Raw genomic sequence first — 14,887 nt, forward strand, 5'->3', positions numbered from 1 at the left:
CCATGAAGGTGTAGGTAAACCATGGGACGGGCAAACTAATGGCAGATTGGAGAAAAGCAGGGCCATAGTGTTGGTCATGTCAACACACAGGGATTTAAGGGAAGTAGCTGCACATCTGGGCATGCACACAGCTTGCCCACAGTTCTGCAGGCCAAACCTGGAATTACACTGATCCTATGGAGACACAAACACTTAGAAAAAGTAAGAAATAAATATGCATTATAATGCCCATTTTTATTTAACTGAATGTTAACAAGAGTCTCTAGGTATGGTTTATTTGTGCAAAAACCCTTTAATTATCCGACCGGTCACTAAATTAGAGCAACATGAACTTGCAGTCAGGTTCTCTTTACGCAGTGTCCACTATGGCTAGTGTAAAACAGTGTAAGGGCTATGCACCAAAGCAGGATATTATGTTTTTATGAGAGGGTAGTGCATACCAAATGCTATGTCCTCCTAAGCATAAATCTTTAGTAACTTTTATTATATCATCTTTTAATACTAGCTTCCTAAGTCCATGCAAAAGCTAATAAATCAAGTTTGTCTGCGGTTACCATAACTCCAGTATACGACTCTCCACTGTGTCACACTCATAGGGAAGCAGGAAGCTGAGTTATATGGAGCTCTTTGATGAGATTCTCACATTGCTTTAGCTCTTCTTGTTCCTTTATGTGACATAGAGAAAATGCTGTCGTCATGTACGTTTTTTAATGTTGCCTACAAGTATAAGACATCTATCAGCCGAACATTTCTCTCCTGATCTCCTCATAAACAGGCATGCTCAGCCTTGCCAAGTACAATTGTGAATAATGGCGAATGCTTAAAGCGTACCTGACCTTTCAGAATAAGCTGCTCTGGGTGCACACGAGGAGCAACGTTTATTCTGTTAAATGCAGGATGCAAGTCATATAAATTATCAGCAGTTTTTCCCTCCCCAGGCTGTCCCTAGTTTGCTCTTCTTTCTGAGCTGGTGGGAGGAGTGTAGCTTCGATGCAGTGTTCTATACACTGCACATAGAGCAAACAGCAGATTCTGCTCGCACGGAGACATACTATAATCAGGGAGGACACTAGAGAAGTATTTAATAATGTAGATGTGATTTCAGTAGCTTCTGCAGTGCCTGTCTCTGTGTGTGTCTCTACTGCTCTCCTTTTTCATCTCCTCTTCATAAACTTTTATGTACAATATGAGTCGTCAATAGAGATAAGCGAGTACCAAAATGCTCGGGTGCTCGTTATTCGAGTCGAGCTTTTCGTAATATTCGAGAGCTCTATTCGAGTAACAAACCCCATTAAAGTCAATGGGAGACACAAGCATTTTTGTATTTGACCCGCAGGTTGCCAAGTTCTTTCTTTCTTTTCTCTCCTTTCCTTTTCTTTCTTTTTCTCTCTCTCTCTTTTCCCCCCTCAGCCCCCCAGCAAGCCACATACTGCTATGGACGTGCGGACACTGGCACGTCACAGCAGGAAGTGGTAATGCGGTGAGGGGTAGAACTCAGCGTGGTACTTGCTCGAGTAACGAGCACCATCGCGTATGCTAATACTCGGACGAGCATGTTCGCTCAACTCTAGTCGTCAATCTTAACTTATAAGATCATGGGGTGCATCAAAAGAGGTCTAGGGGCACATAATGAGAACTTTGTTCTTCCTCTTTACAAGTTACTGGTTATATCATACATGGAATATTGTGTACAGTTTTGGGCACCGATACTCAAGAAGGACAAATGAGGGTATGCTGCAGAGAGAGAGAAGATATTCTGCTCTTCTTTATGTGCTCCATATGGAACCATCATAGCAGCTAGTCTACACCCACCAGCTCAGAGAAGAATGAAAATTAGAGATGTAGCAACCTATGCAACTTAATATTGTTTTATATTTGTTTATATACAATCTTATTTTTTGATCAAATATTAAGATAAATGCAAATGGTATAGTATATCAGGATAATATCACTACACAAAAGCCCTTCAGGCTCCAGTACAAAGCAAAATAACACTATTACCAGCAGATGGTTAATTACATGTAATTCAATATGGCTAAAAGACATTATAGGATAAACTAAGTATACCGCAAATTTCACAGATTTTTATTTGGGTTTGACTTGTGAATTGTTTGTAATGTTAGTATAGGACTTGCAAGATGTGAGGACCCTTAACATGGGTTACCAGTTTGTGTATTTGACCAAAATTTCAACCTATACCTTATATTTATCTGCAGAAACAGTCTGGACCTGAGATATTGGGGGAGCCCAGGATGTCAGTACTTTATGTGGTACACTTAGAAAGTGTGCCCTAGCCCGCCAGATCTAATGTTGTGGATGGAAATAAAGGGCTGTAAGTGTGCATGGTGCACTACACGTATGTGTGATTGGCACCCTGTACTTGCCTTATCTATGTGCAAGTATCCCCTTGGGTATAATAAGCGGTTTTTCATCAGTATTTTGGAGCTGTGCAACCTCCCAACCTTATAGCATTTTGCTTTTCACGCAGGTTTTTTTTGTGGATTTGATCTTTTTCATTGAATTATTAAACATATATTAAGCTCTCTATTACTGTAATTTATATAGATAATATTTTTACATGTATTCATAGTATATACTCAGTTTTATATACTGATTGCACACGTACTTTTTACAATTTCATTTTTGGTGATAGTTTCTTATATTTATATAAGAATGTGATGATTTTTTTAAATCTATACTATACATGTGGTTTTATAATAACAGCTATATACACCTTGTTCATTATCATTGAGTCCTATGGACCTTTTCACTTATGGATATATTCTGTATACATCTAGGTGGTGGTGTTTATATAGATTTGAATTGGCTTTATTCTAGAATGTCTTTTGGTCCTGTTGATCCACAGCTGGTAATAGTTTTATTTTGGTCTGTATTGGTACCTGACGAGCTTTTGTGTAGTCCTGTTATCCTTTTGGGATTTATTAGAATGTTTGATCATTAATAAAGATAGTTGTTTTATAATAATTTGTCTGAGTTGTTCATGTAGGTTTTTGAGAATCAGAGATGGAGCCTGCAGAGGGTAAAAGGATGCAGGTTATATGACCTACAATAGTGATCCTCATGTACACAAACAGCAGCTTATTCTGAGAATTCAAGTCGCTTTAACTTTTATAACTTTTGTCCAACAGGACTAGAATACTGTACTTAACATGGGTGTCCTTTATCTGCCTCCCTTCTCCAGTACCGCTATCCTGCATCGTCCAACATTATATGTGTGCAGACATGAGCTAAATGCATCTTCTTGTTTTCCTCTAGTCACCAATAAGCTTGTGGTATCTGCTGGAGATAGCGTTGAGGTCACCTTACCGAAAAATGCTGTTCAGCTGAATGCATTTGTCCTTCCTGAGCCTCCTGAAGGTAATGCCATCTGTTAATATACTTACCCCTCCTAAACTAATGATTTCTGTCATTTCCTGTATTTTCATTAAATAGTTTCACTTTTCTTTCTCCATTTATGGGACCAATGTATACCTTCCAAAACAACATGAACCATCATTAAAATTCTGCATAGCTCAATGTAGTTCTATCTGATATAACAGAAAGCAAAACATTTGTACTAAGGCCACCTGCATACCAGCGGGTCGGATTCCACATGCAGAACCTAGCCATGGCAGCAGCAGCGTCCGTGCGTACATGCTTTTCTGCTTCTTTATCTGTAGTGCAGATAGTCTGCACGGCTCGCCGTCGGACGTGCACAGTGCAGATTTTTTATTTTAAACTCCTGCCTTTCCCGCGTCATCACCTAGCGACCTTTCCACAATGTCAATTGTGGAGGGGCTGAGGATCGGACAGCTTCCATTGATTTCAATGGAAGCTGTCCATGCAGAATCCGCGCAAAAATAGAGCATTTCACCAGAATTGTCCGTTATGTCTGGTAAGGGGTTGATTTATGTTGAGAAGCTGTTTTTCCAGCTCCGTATCCTCCAGCAATTATAAAGAACTGGTTATTCCGCTTTACTGACATCAGCAACAGTGTTTTTCCAGGAAAATGAGAGGATGAACACGTAAACGGTGCCGCTTCTAAGCTCTTACTGTCTGTAATGGTTACATAATTTCTTTGTTGATGGACAAATCTGCTATTTGTTCAATAGCATAGTATACTCTTATGCTAATGCTAAACCTGCCTTAAGCTGCCATCATGAGACATAATCCCATTCCATCCTTCCTTATGGGTCCCTTAAACTGCTCCAAAAGCCTCTTCTATGAGCTCTGCATTTGTGGTCATGTACGCTAATGTTAGGCGCATTGGGGGTTCTGGACCAGCCACTGCAACTTAATGTGAATCACTTGGAGGTGGTATATTAAAAAAAATGAGGGGCTTTACTAGTGTCTTGTGGGTTTAAACAAGGTTGCAGAGCAGAAAATAAGTATTGCCACGTGTTGCTCAAACTGTTATTTTACTGAAGACGTAGCTGCACACAGGTATTGGCAGTCTGGCAAAAACACCAGACAGAACTTACTAGCTCAAAGGTTACTTCTGGTCAGTTCACTCACCAATACAGAGCGGTGAGACTATGGAACGCTCTGCCTGAGAACGTGGTGATGACACAATCGGAGTTTAAGAGGGACTAGACGTCTTTTTAGAGAACTGTGGCATTACAGGATATAGACATTATATAAGCAGAACGGTTGTTGAATTGGGGCTTCCAACTGCTGGACTTGGAGTCAGGTAGGAACTTTTCAAATGATGAGTCGGGGATTTATTTGACTGCCATTATGGAGTTGGGAAGGAGTTTTTTTTCCCCCAAAATGGGATAAATTGGCTTCTGTCTCATTGGGGTTTTTTGCCTTCCTCTGGATCAACAAGGGGGGGTGGAAACAGGCTGAACTAGATGGACATTTGTCTTTTTTCAGCCTAGCATACTATGTTACTCCCTCAATAGCCTCTACTTCCCAGGCATCTAACACTTTGGGCGGATTTAGGATGCACTTGGGAAACATTCAACACTCACAATGCTGGCTTTGTCTCCTCACACCCACTACTACTATTCGGCACAATCCGTGGGTGCACACAGGTTCATATCCTTCCATGACACACACACTACGCAACGGTGTTTGCACCAATCGCTGGCACCCAACTCCTTTTATCACTTAGTATATGCAACCAACTCTTCTCACTCTCATAGCCACAACTGCCGAGAATTCAGTTTTATGTGCCATCACAAATATTCCACGTCATCTCTTCAAATATGGGCATTACCCAGAGGAGCATGGATAGCCTTATACTTCTTGGTGATCTGCCTAAGGAGTGATGTTACCCCTCCAAACCCATCTCTTTTATTAAAATGACAGAAACCATAAATGACTTCAGCATAACATTTCTAGACAAATTTCAACAATTTTGACGTGATTGACACTTTCCACCAGTTTGACCTGCCTGTGCAAACTCTCATGCTCTTAACCTGGTTGACCTGCCCATACAGGTCCTAACGGTAATACTGTACATCTCACTGTTGCTTTCATTGTGGTTGCCAGGTTTGCTCAGTCAGGTCTCCTACAAGAAAATTGGAATACATAGGTGGTGGTGTGGATTGCAATTTATGTACTACTAGCTTGTTACTAGCTTCTTCCACATGGAATTTGTATTTCTTTAATCTAATCTGTGTTTTGCTGTATATTGAAATGTAAAAAGTTAAAATAGTGAAAGGAATGTACCTATGTCAGCACAGTTCTGTACGCCTTCGGTCTTGTCATCTTTTGCTAGGATATAAAGGTTTTGGGGGCAAAACCTGTCTGTTTGTGTCGTACAGTTCAGCTTTCATTTGTAAGGCCTCCCTCACACAGGCGTTTGCAGAAACACAACTTTCTTCAACACTGCGTTAACTGCAGATTATGCCCGGTTTCAGCAGCGCTGGCATGCGTTATGTCAGATTTTTGGCTGCGTTTTGAGCACAGCTCATAACCCAGCCAAGGCTGCTGATTAAAGAAAAGAATCAACACTCACCTAGCTGGTGAAGTCGCTGTCCCCGGCACCGCTGTCGAGACCTTGTGAAGCCGGCCGATTGCTCTGATTGCCTAAGTGCCGCTGAGTGACAGCTGGATGAGCCAATCAGAGCCAGCAATGGATGCATCCAATCACAGCCATTCAATGAATGAATGGCTGTGAGTGGATGCATCCAGTGCCAGCTGTGATTGGCTGAGTGGTCTGTCAATCAGCGGCGCTCAGCCAATCGGAGAAATCTCTCATTGGAGGCGGGGATTTCACATCCCAGTCACCAAAGAAAAAGTTCCCCTGCCAGCTGACAAGTCCCGAGAGCGCTGGGGACAGCAACATCACCTGTAGGGTGAGTATTATTTTTTTTTTAAATTTAACTCAGGCAGTGTAGCTAGGGCGTTTAGCGCTGCCTGAAGTGCAGTACCAAGTTGTGCCTCATTTTCGGCAGCGCTGAAACCGCTGCCCATTCATTTCACTGGGCAAGACAGGGCTGAAACCACCCCAAAATAGGACATGCAACGCTGTCAAAGCACAGCATTGAAGAGGCTGCATTTTCAGCCCTGTGTGAACATCCCCATTAAAAATGAATAGGACCATTGTATAGTGTTTAGCGCTGTGCTGAAAAAGCAGCGCTAAACGCTGTACAAAAATGCCTGTGTGAGGGAGGCATTATACTGCTGAGGTAAAATAAAAGCATCGTTGTGATTGGTTGCTATGGGCAACACAGATTTTCTTAAAAATCTCAATCCATGTTAAGGTGTCTTTGGTTCAAGTTTTAATCCCGGGCAACACCGGGTATCCCTGCTAGCTTAATAATTGCATACGTGCGGCAATGGCGTCTGGCCTCGTGACTCTGTCCTTTTGGGGAGTCCTAGCTTATGATGTGCACCCCCTTCTCCTCCGCACGGCGGAGGTGCTCCTGTGCATCGCCAAATAAATCTGTCTTGTCACACTCCCTAGAGAACCCTATAAATCTTCAGGATTAAATGTAGCCCATGCCCTTCCTCGAGATGCTGACTATCTCCCTGCCAAATTTCATCAAAATCGCGTCAGTGGTTTAGTTATCCAAAAGGTAACAAACAGAGTTACTTTCACATTTCTAATATTAGTATGGATGTCTTCAAATCTGCATGCAGATGCATACCAAACAATATCCGAATGAGGCTGCACATGATGATCTGCTTAGTTTAAAAAGATATTTCACGTTTGGGCAATAACACATTAATAGAAATGGCACTCTTAATTCTCTTTATAATGTTAACATAATGAAATTGGCGCAGCTCCTGCTGTTCTCGGCCCTTTCTGTCAGTAACCGCGGCGCTGTTGTCTCCCCACGGCTCCTGCTCTCTCTCTCTCGCCTTCCAGCAAGTAAGCGCTGCTCTGCAGTCTCCCCTCGGCTCCTGCGCTCTCTGCCCTTTCTGTAAGTAATGGCAGCGCTGCCGTCTTCCCTCGGCTCCTGCTCTCTCCCCTTTCTGCCATGGGCTACAGATCTGTGCCCTTTTGCCCGCGGCTGTTTGCGGTGGCGGCGGAGATGGGGGGGGTGTCAGAGTACATGGGACATTAGGTGAGGCGGCCTGCCAGCTCCGCCGGATGGGGGACTGCGATTGTGACATTAGGGGACGGGGGGCTGCGTTATTTACTGCAGGGGACACGGGCGGCAAGGTGCTAGCTGCCTGGGATGCAGGGTTGACTCCTGCTTGCTCCTCTGCCCTTTACTACTGTATGTTGGCAGCCAATCTTAAGCTAGGGGTGTTCACTCCTGCTGACAGCTGTCGCAGACCTAGCTTCCGGTGGCGTCAAGATACACTAATACCGATAGCTACATCATTAGGGAAAGAAAAGAATTTCACCAGAGTGGCTCTTTAATGCAGAGACTGTGCAGGTTTTATGGCTGTCGCTGCATCCTGTACTCTAAGATGCACATGCTAAGGTACTTGTAGGTCTGTTCCTGTGCATGGACACACAGGGCACCTGTATTATTTATGGCTATATCACTATATGTCGTTTTGGAGAATTGCCTGAACTCCAGCCCTGGTCACAGTGACTCGGTGTAAACAAAAGAAGTAACACAGTAGTAACCAGTGAGGAATATTCTATATTACTTTGAATGATTGCTGTAGTGGATTGTATTTTCTCACTTCACAGTAAGTAGTTTATGGATATTATACCTGTGCCTGACCTTCTCTGATGGAGGTGTTTTTTATTTACCTATAGGAAGCATGTATACATATGACTGGAGGCTGATCACTCATCCTACTGATTACAGTGGGGAGATGGAGGGGAAACATTCCCAGTCCCTAAAGTTGTCAAAGGTAAGTCCCATAACGGTTAGTAGAGCTTTAGAAAATGTATCCTTAATAATCCATTCCTTATCCATTCACCCTTTAAACCAGCTGCTTAGGGCACTCCCACAAGTATAGACTTATGCACATGAACATACTGTGAAATTGTGTTCTTAATGCATTGCCATAAGCGAATACATATGTTTTGAAACCACAGCTATACCCAAGACAGTCTGTTGATCTATGCCAAAAAGCAACATAAACAAAGGGTTTTTGGAATGAATTAAATTCAAGTGGAAGTGGTGGAATCTGCTGCAGATCTGCAGCAAAACCGCTATGTGTAGACAAACCCTGAAAGGGTTTTCTAACTTTTTATTTAATGTAATTTTAAACATTAGGCAATGCCAAAAAAACAGTAAAAGAACATCCTCTCCTGCTTTGGACCCCAGCATGCCAGCACTGCATCTCCTGTCCTCCACTGCTGGCTTTGTTTACAGACTGTAGTCCGTGACGTTCCCTGTACAAGCTGGCAATTCCTGTGCACTGCTGAGGCCTGTCATTGGCTGCAGCAGTCAACCTGTATACAGAACGTCACTGACTGCAGCTTGTAAACGGAGCCAGTGGGGGAGGGTATTAGTGTATCTTGATGCCACCAGGAAGTTAGCGGTTTGACAGGGCTGGCATGCAAGAACGCCCCTGTCACACCCCTAGCTCCCGATAGGCTGACGTCAGTAAGGTCCTAGCAGCACAGTGTTTAGAGATTGTTGCGGCCCCGGGATGGTTAGAGTTAGGGCTTATCTTCCGGGGGGGGGGGGGGAGTTACATTGTTCGTTTTAAACATTTCCATCTTACAGGTGTAATATGCAAGCCTTAACAGTTAATCATATAACCCTCACTGGTAAAAAAAGAAAACCCTAACCGTCCAGGGACCAGCAGAAATCTCTAAACACTGTGCAGCTACACAATGCTGCAATGTGCGCTTCCCATTCCATGTGGGCTGGCCTACCACTGCCTCTGGACAGAATGGGAGAGCGGGGAGTAGCAGCACCCAGGAGGGTCCGGACTAGACTGTCATCACCATCATCTGCATGTGTGTTTCAGCCGGCGCTGCGGAAACAGCGGAGAAGGGGCCGACGGCACTCTCCTGCCGGCGCTGTCTGACCATATACTCCATGTTCTGCAAGCGGTGCTCGGGAGAGATAGCCCGCGGATCAGCAGCAGCTGCGGGGACACCGGGGAGGATCTGCAGCGGGGAAAGGGGGGCCCAACAGAGAACAGCAGTGGGGACGTGACCAAATGGCTGGGGAGGCTGAAAAACTTACAGCAGGGCGGCAGCAACAATTAATACATCTTCAGGGAGCTTAACATGTAGCCGGGACTGAGGAGCTAGGCAAACTTACAGCATCAGCGGGGACGACAACTGTTGGCCGGGAGCACAGGAAAGAATAATGCTCACCTTCTAGGACCTGCAGAGTAGCCATCTCTGCAGCCAATTAGGTACTAGGGGCCTCGCCGGGCTGTCACTGCTCTCTACAGCACTACTTCCTGGTGGTGTCAAGGTACACGAATACCATGGGGGAGAGCAGATAATGCAGCGCTGGAGCGGTGGGATTTTGGAGTCAATGAGTATGTCCTTTTAATTGGTTTTTCAGGATTGCCTGCTGCTTTTAACCCCTTAACGCTACAGAATGTATAGTTACATCATGGAGGTTAGGGGTTTGTATGGATGGAGGGGGATTGGAGGTTTATCCTGCTCCATACAATGCAGGTGCCATCTGTTTCTTACAGCCGACACCCGCCCGCAACAGCTCCGATACGCAGCCCCGCTAATTGCAGCTGTTGACCCTTTAAATGCCGCCATCAATTTTGACAGCGAAATTTAGAGGACCTATTTGATGTTCAGGGGTCCCACACTGCCCCCCTGCGATGAGATCGCGGGTTGCTGTGCTGTTGCCATGGCAGTCGGGGGCCTTCTGAAAGGCTCCAGAGCTGCCATAGCAGATTTACCAACAAGCCATGCCCGTTGCGTGACTTGATAGATTGCCTGTCAGATCACAGTATAATGTAATGCTATGGCATTACATCATACTGCAGGAGCGATCAAACCCTTGCAAGTTCTTGTCCCCTATGGGGGACTTAAAAAAAAAAAAAAAAGTTAAGATTAGTTTAGAAAAGTTTTTTACTAATTATTCAAAAAATGAAAGGTAATAAAAGTTTTTTTTTAAAAAACTTTTGCCATACTTATAAAAAAAATCTAAACAATAAAACCCCAAACTATATTTGGTATTGCTGCGTCCGTAAAAGTCTCACCTATCAAAGTAATGCATTATTTACTCCACATAGTGAACGTCCTCAATAAAAAAAAGATGCATAGGGCTGCGACATATTCTACTATAGGCAGTGGGATACATGGCAGTACAGTGGGAAACATCGTTAATAGGCTCCCATTGTAAAAACACAACCCGTATACTGTGCAGTATGCAGGTTTATTTGTATTTTTTTAACTGCATACCTTTGTACGGTATGTATAAGTAGTACTATCTACAATACTATTTCACACCACTAGAAAAGGTGCACCAAATAGAACATTCTTTTGGCTTCCATTGGCTGATTAAATACATTTGGTGTATACAGCGGTGCTTTTCTTGACACGTAGGCCATGATGTGAACATAATTCTATTTAATCAGCTAAGAAGAATGTGTCGTTTTATCACTGTAAGGAAGAAGTGAGGGCTATCATGAGAGGTTTTGAGTTTTTGAACTGTTGAGAAGGCTTTGTTCCATTGATTCTGCACATATACCTGATCAGATGCCTTTCATTTATTTTTGGCATATGGTGTTAAATTGTATGTTGTATTCTAGACGAGTACTGGGCTTTGTAGTATGTAGAATTCCTGTGAAAGTCTGCTCATTAAAAACTATTGTACTTCTTCAACAGCTCACAGCAGGTCTGTACGAGTTCAAAGTCATTGTGGATGGTGAGAATGCACATGGAGAAGGGTTTGTGAATGTCACAGTCAAACCAGGTCAGAGATCCCTCAAAATGTACTTATTAAAAACTTGTAGATACGTCGCTGGCCATTTTCCCTAAAAATAAATGTAATTCTCACAGAACCACGAGTGAACCAACCTCCAGTAGCAATTGTGTCCCCTCGTTATCAAGAAATATCATTGCCCACCACATCTACTGTGATTGATGGCAGCCGTAAGTATTTTAAATGTCTGTCTATCTAATATCTATCTCTCTCGGGTCAGTGCTATTCGTAACATAGAGGTAGTCTATGCAACTGCCGTATGGGTGGGAGGGGCACAGGACTGAACATCTTCCTGACATTAATACTGTTTGCCTGCAGCCATTACTATGGCATGCTTAGTACACAAAAGTTTATAGCTCCCATTCAGTTCAATATTGGCTGTATAATTCTATATGCAGTTATCTCCCCCTAGTGGTGGCTGCATACACCCAAAATGTGAACATTAAATTGGGGTTATCCGATTTTAGAAATTGATGATCTATTTTCAGTATAGGCGATCAATATCTGACCATAGGAGTTCACTGCCTGGAACCCACGCCAATCCGCTAATTGAAGGGGGCTGCTTCAATTTTAGCATCCGAATATGATCCTGCTTGTACTCCGAACGGCTGTTAAGAAAAGCAAAGCGTTCTGAGTACCGCAGGCTGTCCAGATTACTGCAGTGGGGGCAATCTGCAGTGCTTGGAACAGCTGATACAAAAAGTACAGCGTTCTGAGTGTGAACATGATCGTACTTGAATTTAAAAATTAAAGCAGCTGCAGAGGTACTCTTAGGTGGTTTTAGGCCCCATTTTGAGTTGCAGTAAAATGCCATTAAGGCCTCCCTCACACAGGCATTTGCATTAAACACAGCATTTTTCAACAGTGCTTACTGCTAACAGTTGTTTAGGCTGTACATATTCAATTCCTTCTATATAGATTTCTGTCCGGCAGAAGAATAGCTTCATGTCTGAAGCCCTTTTACACGCAACGATCATTGCTCAAAATTCGTCCAAGCGGCCAAAAATGAGCGATAATCGTTACATGTAAACTCAGGCATCGTGCACTTTTCATTTGAACGATGGATTTTAGTTCACTTAAAATCCATTCTTTAGCCGCTGAAAGACTGAGCAAATACGTTCCATTTGAATGTATTTCGCTCATCTTTCAAAAGACTGCAAGATATTCTCCTCACGGCATGTTTATACTAGCTATGAGGAAAACCATGGAATGTTCCAGCAGCTGTTTACACAGCTGGGCGTGTGTTTGTTTTAACACATACTGGGCTCTGCAAACAATTGATAGTGGTTCTTTTACATGCAAATGAGGATGATAGTGTTAATGGCCATTAATGTTTTATGCAAATAGATAGCTAAATCTTTCAATCCTTCAGTTGTCTGAAAGATTATTTTTGCGTGTAAAAGGAGCTTTACTGCAAAGGTGAGCAACAGAGATAATGTGGTCTATGTAAACTTTAACATAATCAAGTGGGGAAACAAAGTCTAAACCTCATTAGGTTGCTCTTGTCCATAGTACCACATTGTGGACTATTTATTGGCATCCTTCTCTATGTGTAGAACTGATTGCTTTCAAATTGAGAACTTTCTGCATTCATACATGAGATCTATACTTGGGATTATAAATTCTGCTTTGTTTTCAAGAGAGCAAGGACGATGAGAAAATTATTAAGTACCACTGGGAAGAGCTGAAGGGTCCACTAAGGGAGGAGAAAATCACCGCAGACACTCCTATTTTAAAACTGACAAATCTTGTACCTGGAAATTATACTTTCCGGTAAGACTTTTACTTTTAATTTGCGTTAAATGTAAGATATAACTTCATTTTTGTAATGTACTCCTGAGATCTACTGCTTTAAAGGGGTTGTCCAACACCTCTCTTTCCTGCGCCTTTCTGACATGGCGAATAACTGCTATATGGGCGGTGGAATGGTTGCTGAGAAATCTGGTTGACACCCAGCAGTATCATGCACATGACTTAATGTACACGATACTAGCTGGGTGTCAGATGGTTGTATGGGCAACGGTCTCACATGGAGTGCAGTAGTCTCTCTCCACATCTGTTATCAAAATGGGGCACAAAAGAGAGTGGTGATGGATATCCCTTTCAATACCCAGTCCAATGCCATAGATGCCCAGTACTACAAGCACGTGCAGGCCCTGGTTGAGCGAATCAATTGGGCAATGTGATCAGAAGATCAGTAGATTAATTAACATGTTATTATGTGTGAAGCTTGTATTTTGAATGATTGCTCTCTTGTGGCTGACAACAAAAGAACAATTCAATTAAAACTTTTTCATTACCATTGTTTGTTAAGCCCCATTTACACGGGGCGACTGTCGGGCAAACGATGCCCGTCCCCGGATATACTCGCTCTCGTGCTGTTGCACAGGAGCGAGTATTGTTGGCTTGTAGCGGGGTGGCTGGAAGAGATTTCTCTCCTCGCTCTACCCTGCCTCTCTCCATTCACTTAACACAGCGGCTGCTCAGTACTGAATGGCCGCTGTTTACACTGAACGATCATCATTCGGGATTTTATGCAGCCTAAATGATGGATGATGAGCTGAACGGTCAACGTTTAGTGTAAACAGCAATCATTCAGTACGGAACGGCCGCTGTGTTAAGTGAATGGAGAGCGGCGGGGGAGCATGAGGAGTAAAATCTCCTCCAGCCGCCCCGCTGCGAGTCAATGATACTAGCTCCTGTGCAACAGCACGGGAGTGAGTACATGCAGGGGCGAGTGACAGGCAGCATTTGCCCGACAGTCGTCCTGTGTAAATGGGACTTTACTGCTAAAGCTTGTAATATAAACGGTATTCTGAATTGTTGTAAGATTCCAGTACATATATTATTCCAGTGTCAATGGCTCTCTTACTCCTCTTCCAATCTTTTTCGATCTGCAGGTTGACTGTCGAAGACTCTGATGGTGAAAAAAACTCTACAACTGCCAACTTGTCAGTAAACAAAGCTGTTGATTATCCCCCAGTGGCTAATGCAGGAGCCAACCAAGTCATCACACTGCCCAGGAATTCTATTGTGTTGTATGCGAACCTCAGCACAGATGATCATGGTATTGTCAGCTATGAGTGGTCTTTGAGTCCGAACAGCAAAGGAAAAGTTACGGAGATGCAGGTGAGGTAAAACTGCTCGTAAATCTTATAGCCTATCTTATGATAAATAAGATTATTTAAAGCGTACCCACACTTTCAGATGATTTTTCAGAATAAGCTGTTGTGTTTGTACATTAGGCGTAGCACTATTTCTGACCATTATGTGTTTGGTATTCAGCATTTTTCTCCGGTTTTGCCCTCTCCATATCTGATTCTCAGTTGTCCCTAAGGTGGTGAATAGGCACTAGCTGCTATGATGCCTTCACACACTGCACACATAGGAGAGCAGGACTCCTTTCTATTTCTGTAGCACACCCTCCTAAGTAACAGCAGCATATAGGACATTACACAACAGTACTGAGCAGTGTAGATGTGATTTCAGTAGCTGTGACACAACTAAACCCTTACAAGATACTACAGCACCATGTTGGTGTGTGTGTGTCTGCCTCCAACACCTCCCATCTCCTTTCCTCTTTTCTCTTCATAGACCTCTATGGGCAGCATGAG

General features: G+C 43.2%; 1 protein-coding gene across 3 annotated transcripts in view; it reads left to right on the forward strand.

Annotated features, from left to right (window-relative positions):
- Window positions 1-14,887, forward strand: part of KIAA0319L (KIAA0319 like) — an 89,856-nt gene that overhangs the window by 52,972 nt on the left and 21,997 nt on the right. For all 3 annotated transcript variants that reach the window (XM_066575000.1, XM_066575001.1, XM_066575002.1), the window contains exons 6-11: window positions 3,277-3,378; window positions 8,171-8,268; window positions 11,177-11,264; window positions 11,351-11,443; window positions 12,914-13,046; window positions 14,174-14,402. In XM_066575000.1, coding sequence (XP_066431097.1) covers window positions 3,277-3,378; window positions 8,171-8,268; window positions 11,177-11,264; window positions 11,351-11,443; window positions 12,914-13,046; window positions 14,174-14,402 — 743 coding nt within the window. The remainder of the gene's footprint in view (window positions 1-3,276; window positions 3,379-8,170; window positions 8,269-11,176; window positions 11,265-11,350; window positions 11,444-12,913; window positions 13,047-14,173; window positions 14,403-14,887) is intronic.

Source organism: Eleutherodactylus coqui, chromosome 1 (genome assembly GCF_035609145.1).
Source record: "Eleutherodactylus coqui strain aEleCoq1 chromosome 1, aEleCoq1.hap1, whole genome shotgun sequence".
Taxonomy (NCBI): Eukaryota; Metazoa; Chordata; class Amphibia; order Anura; family Eleutherodactylidae; genus Eleutherodactylus; species Eleutherodactylus coqui.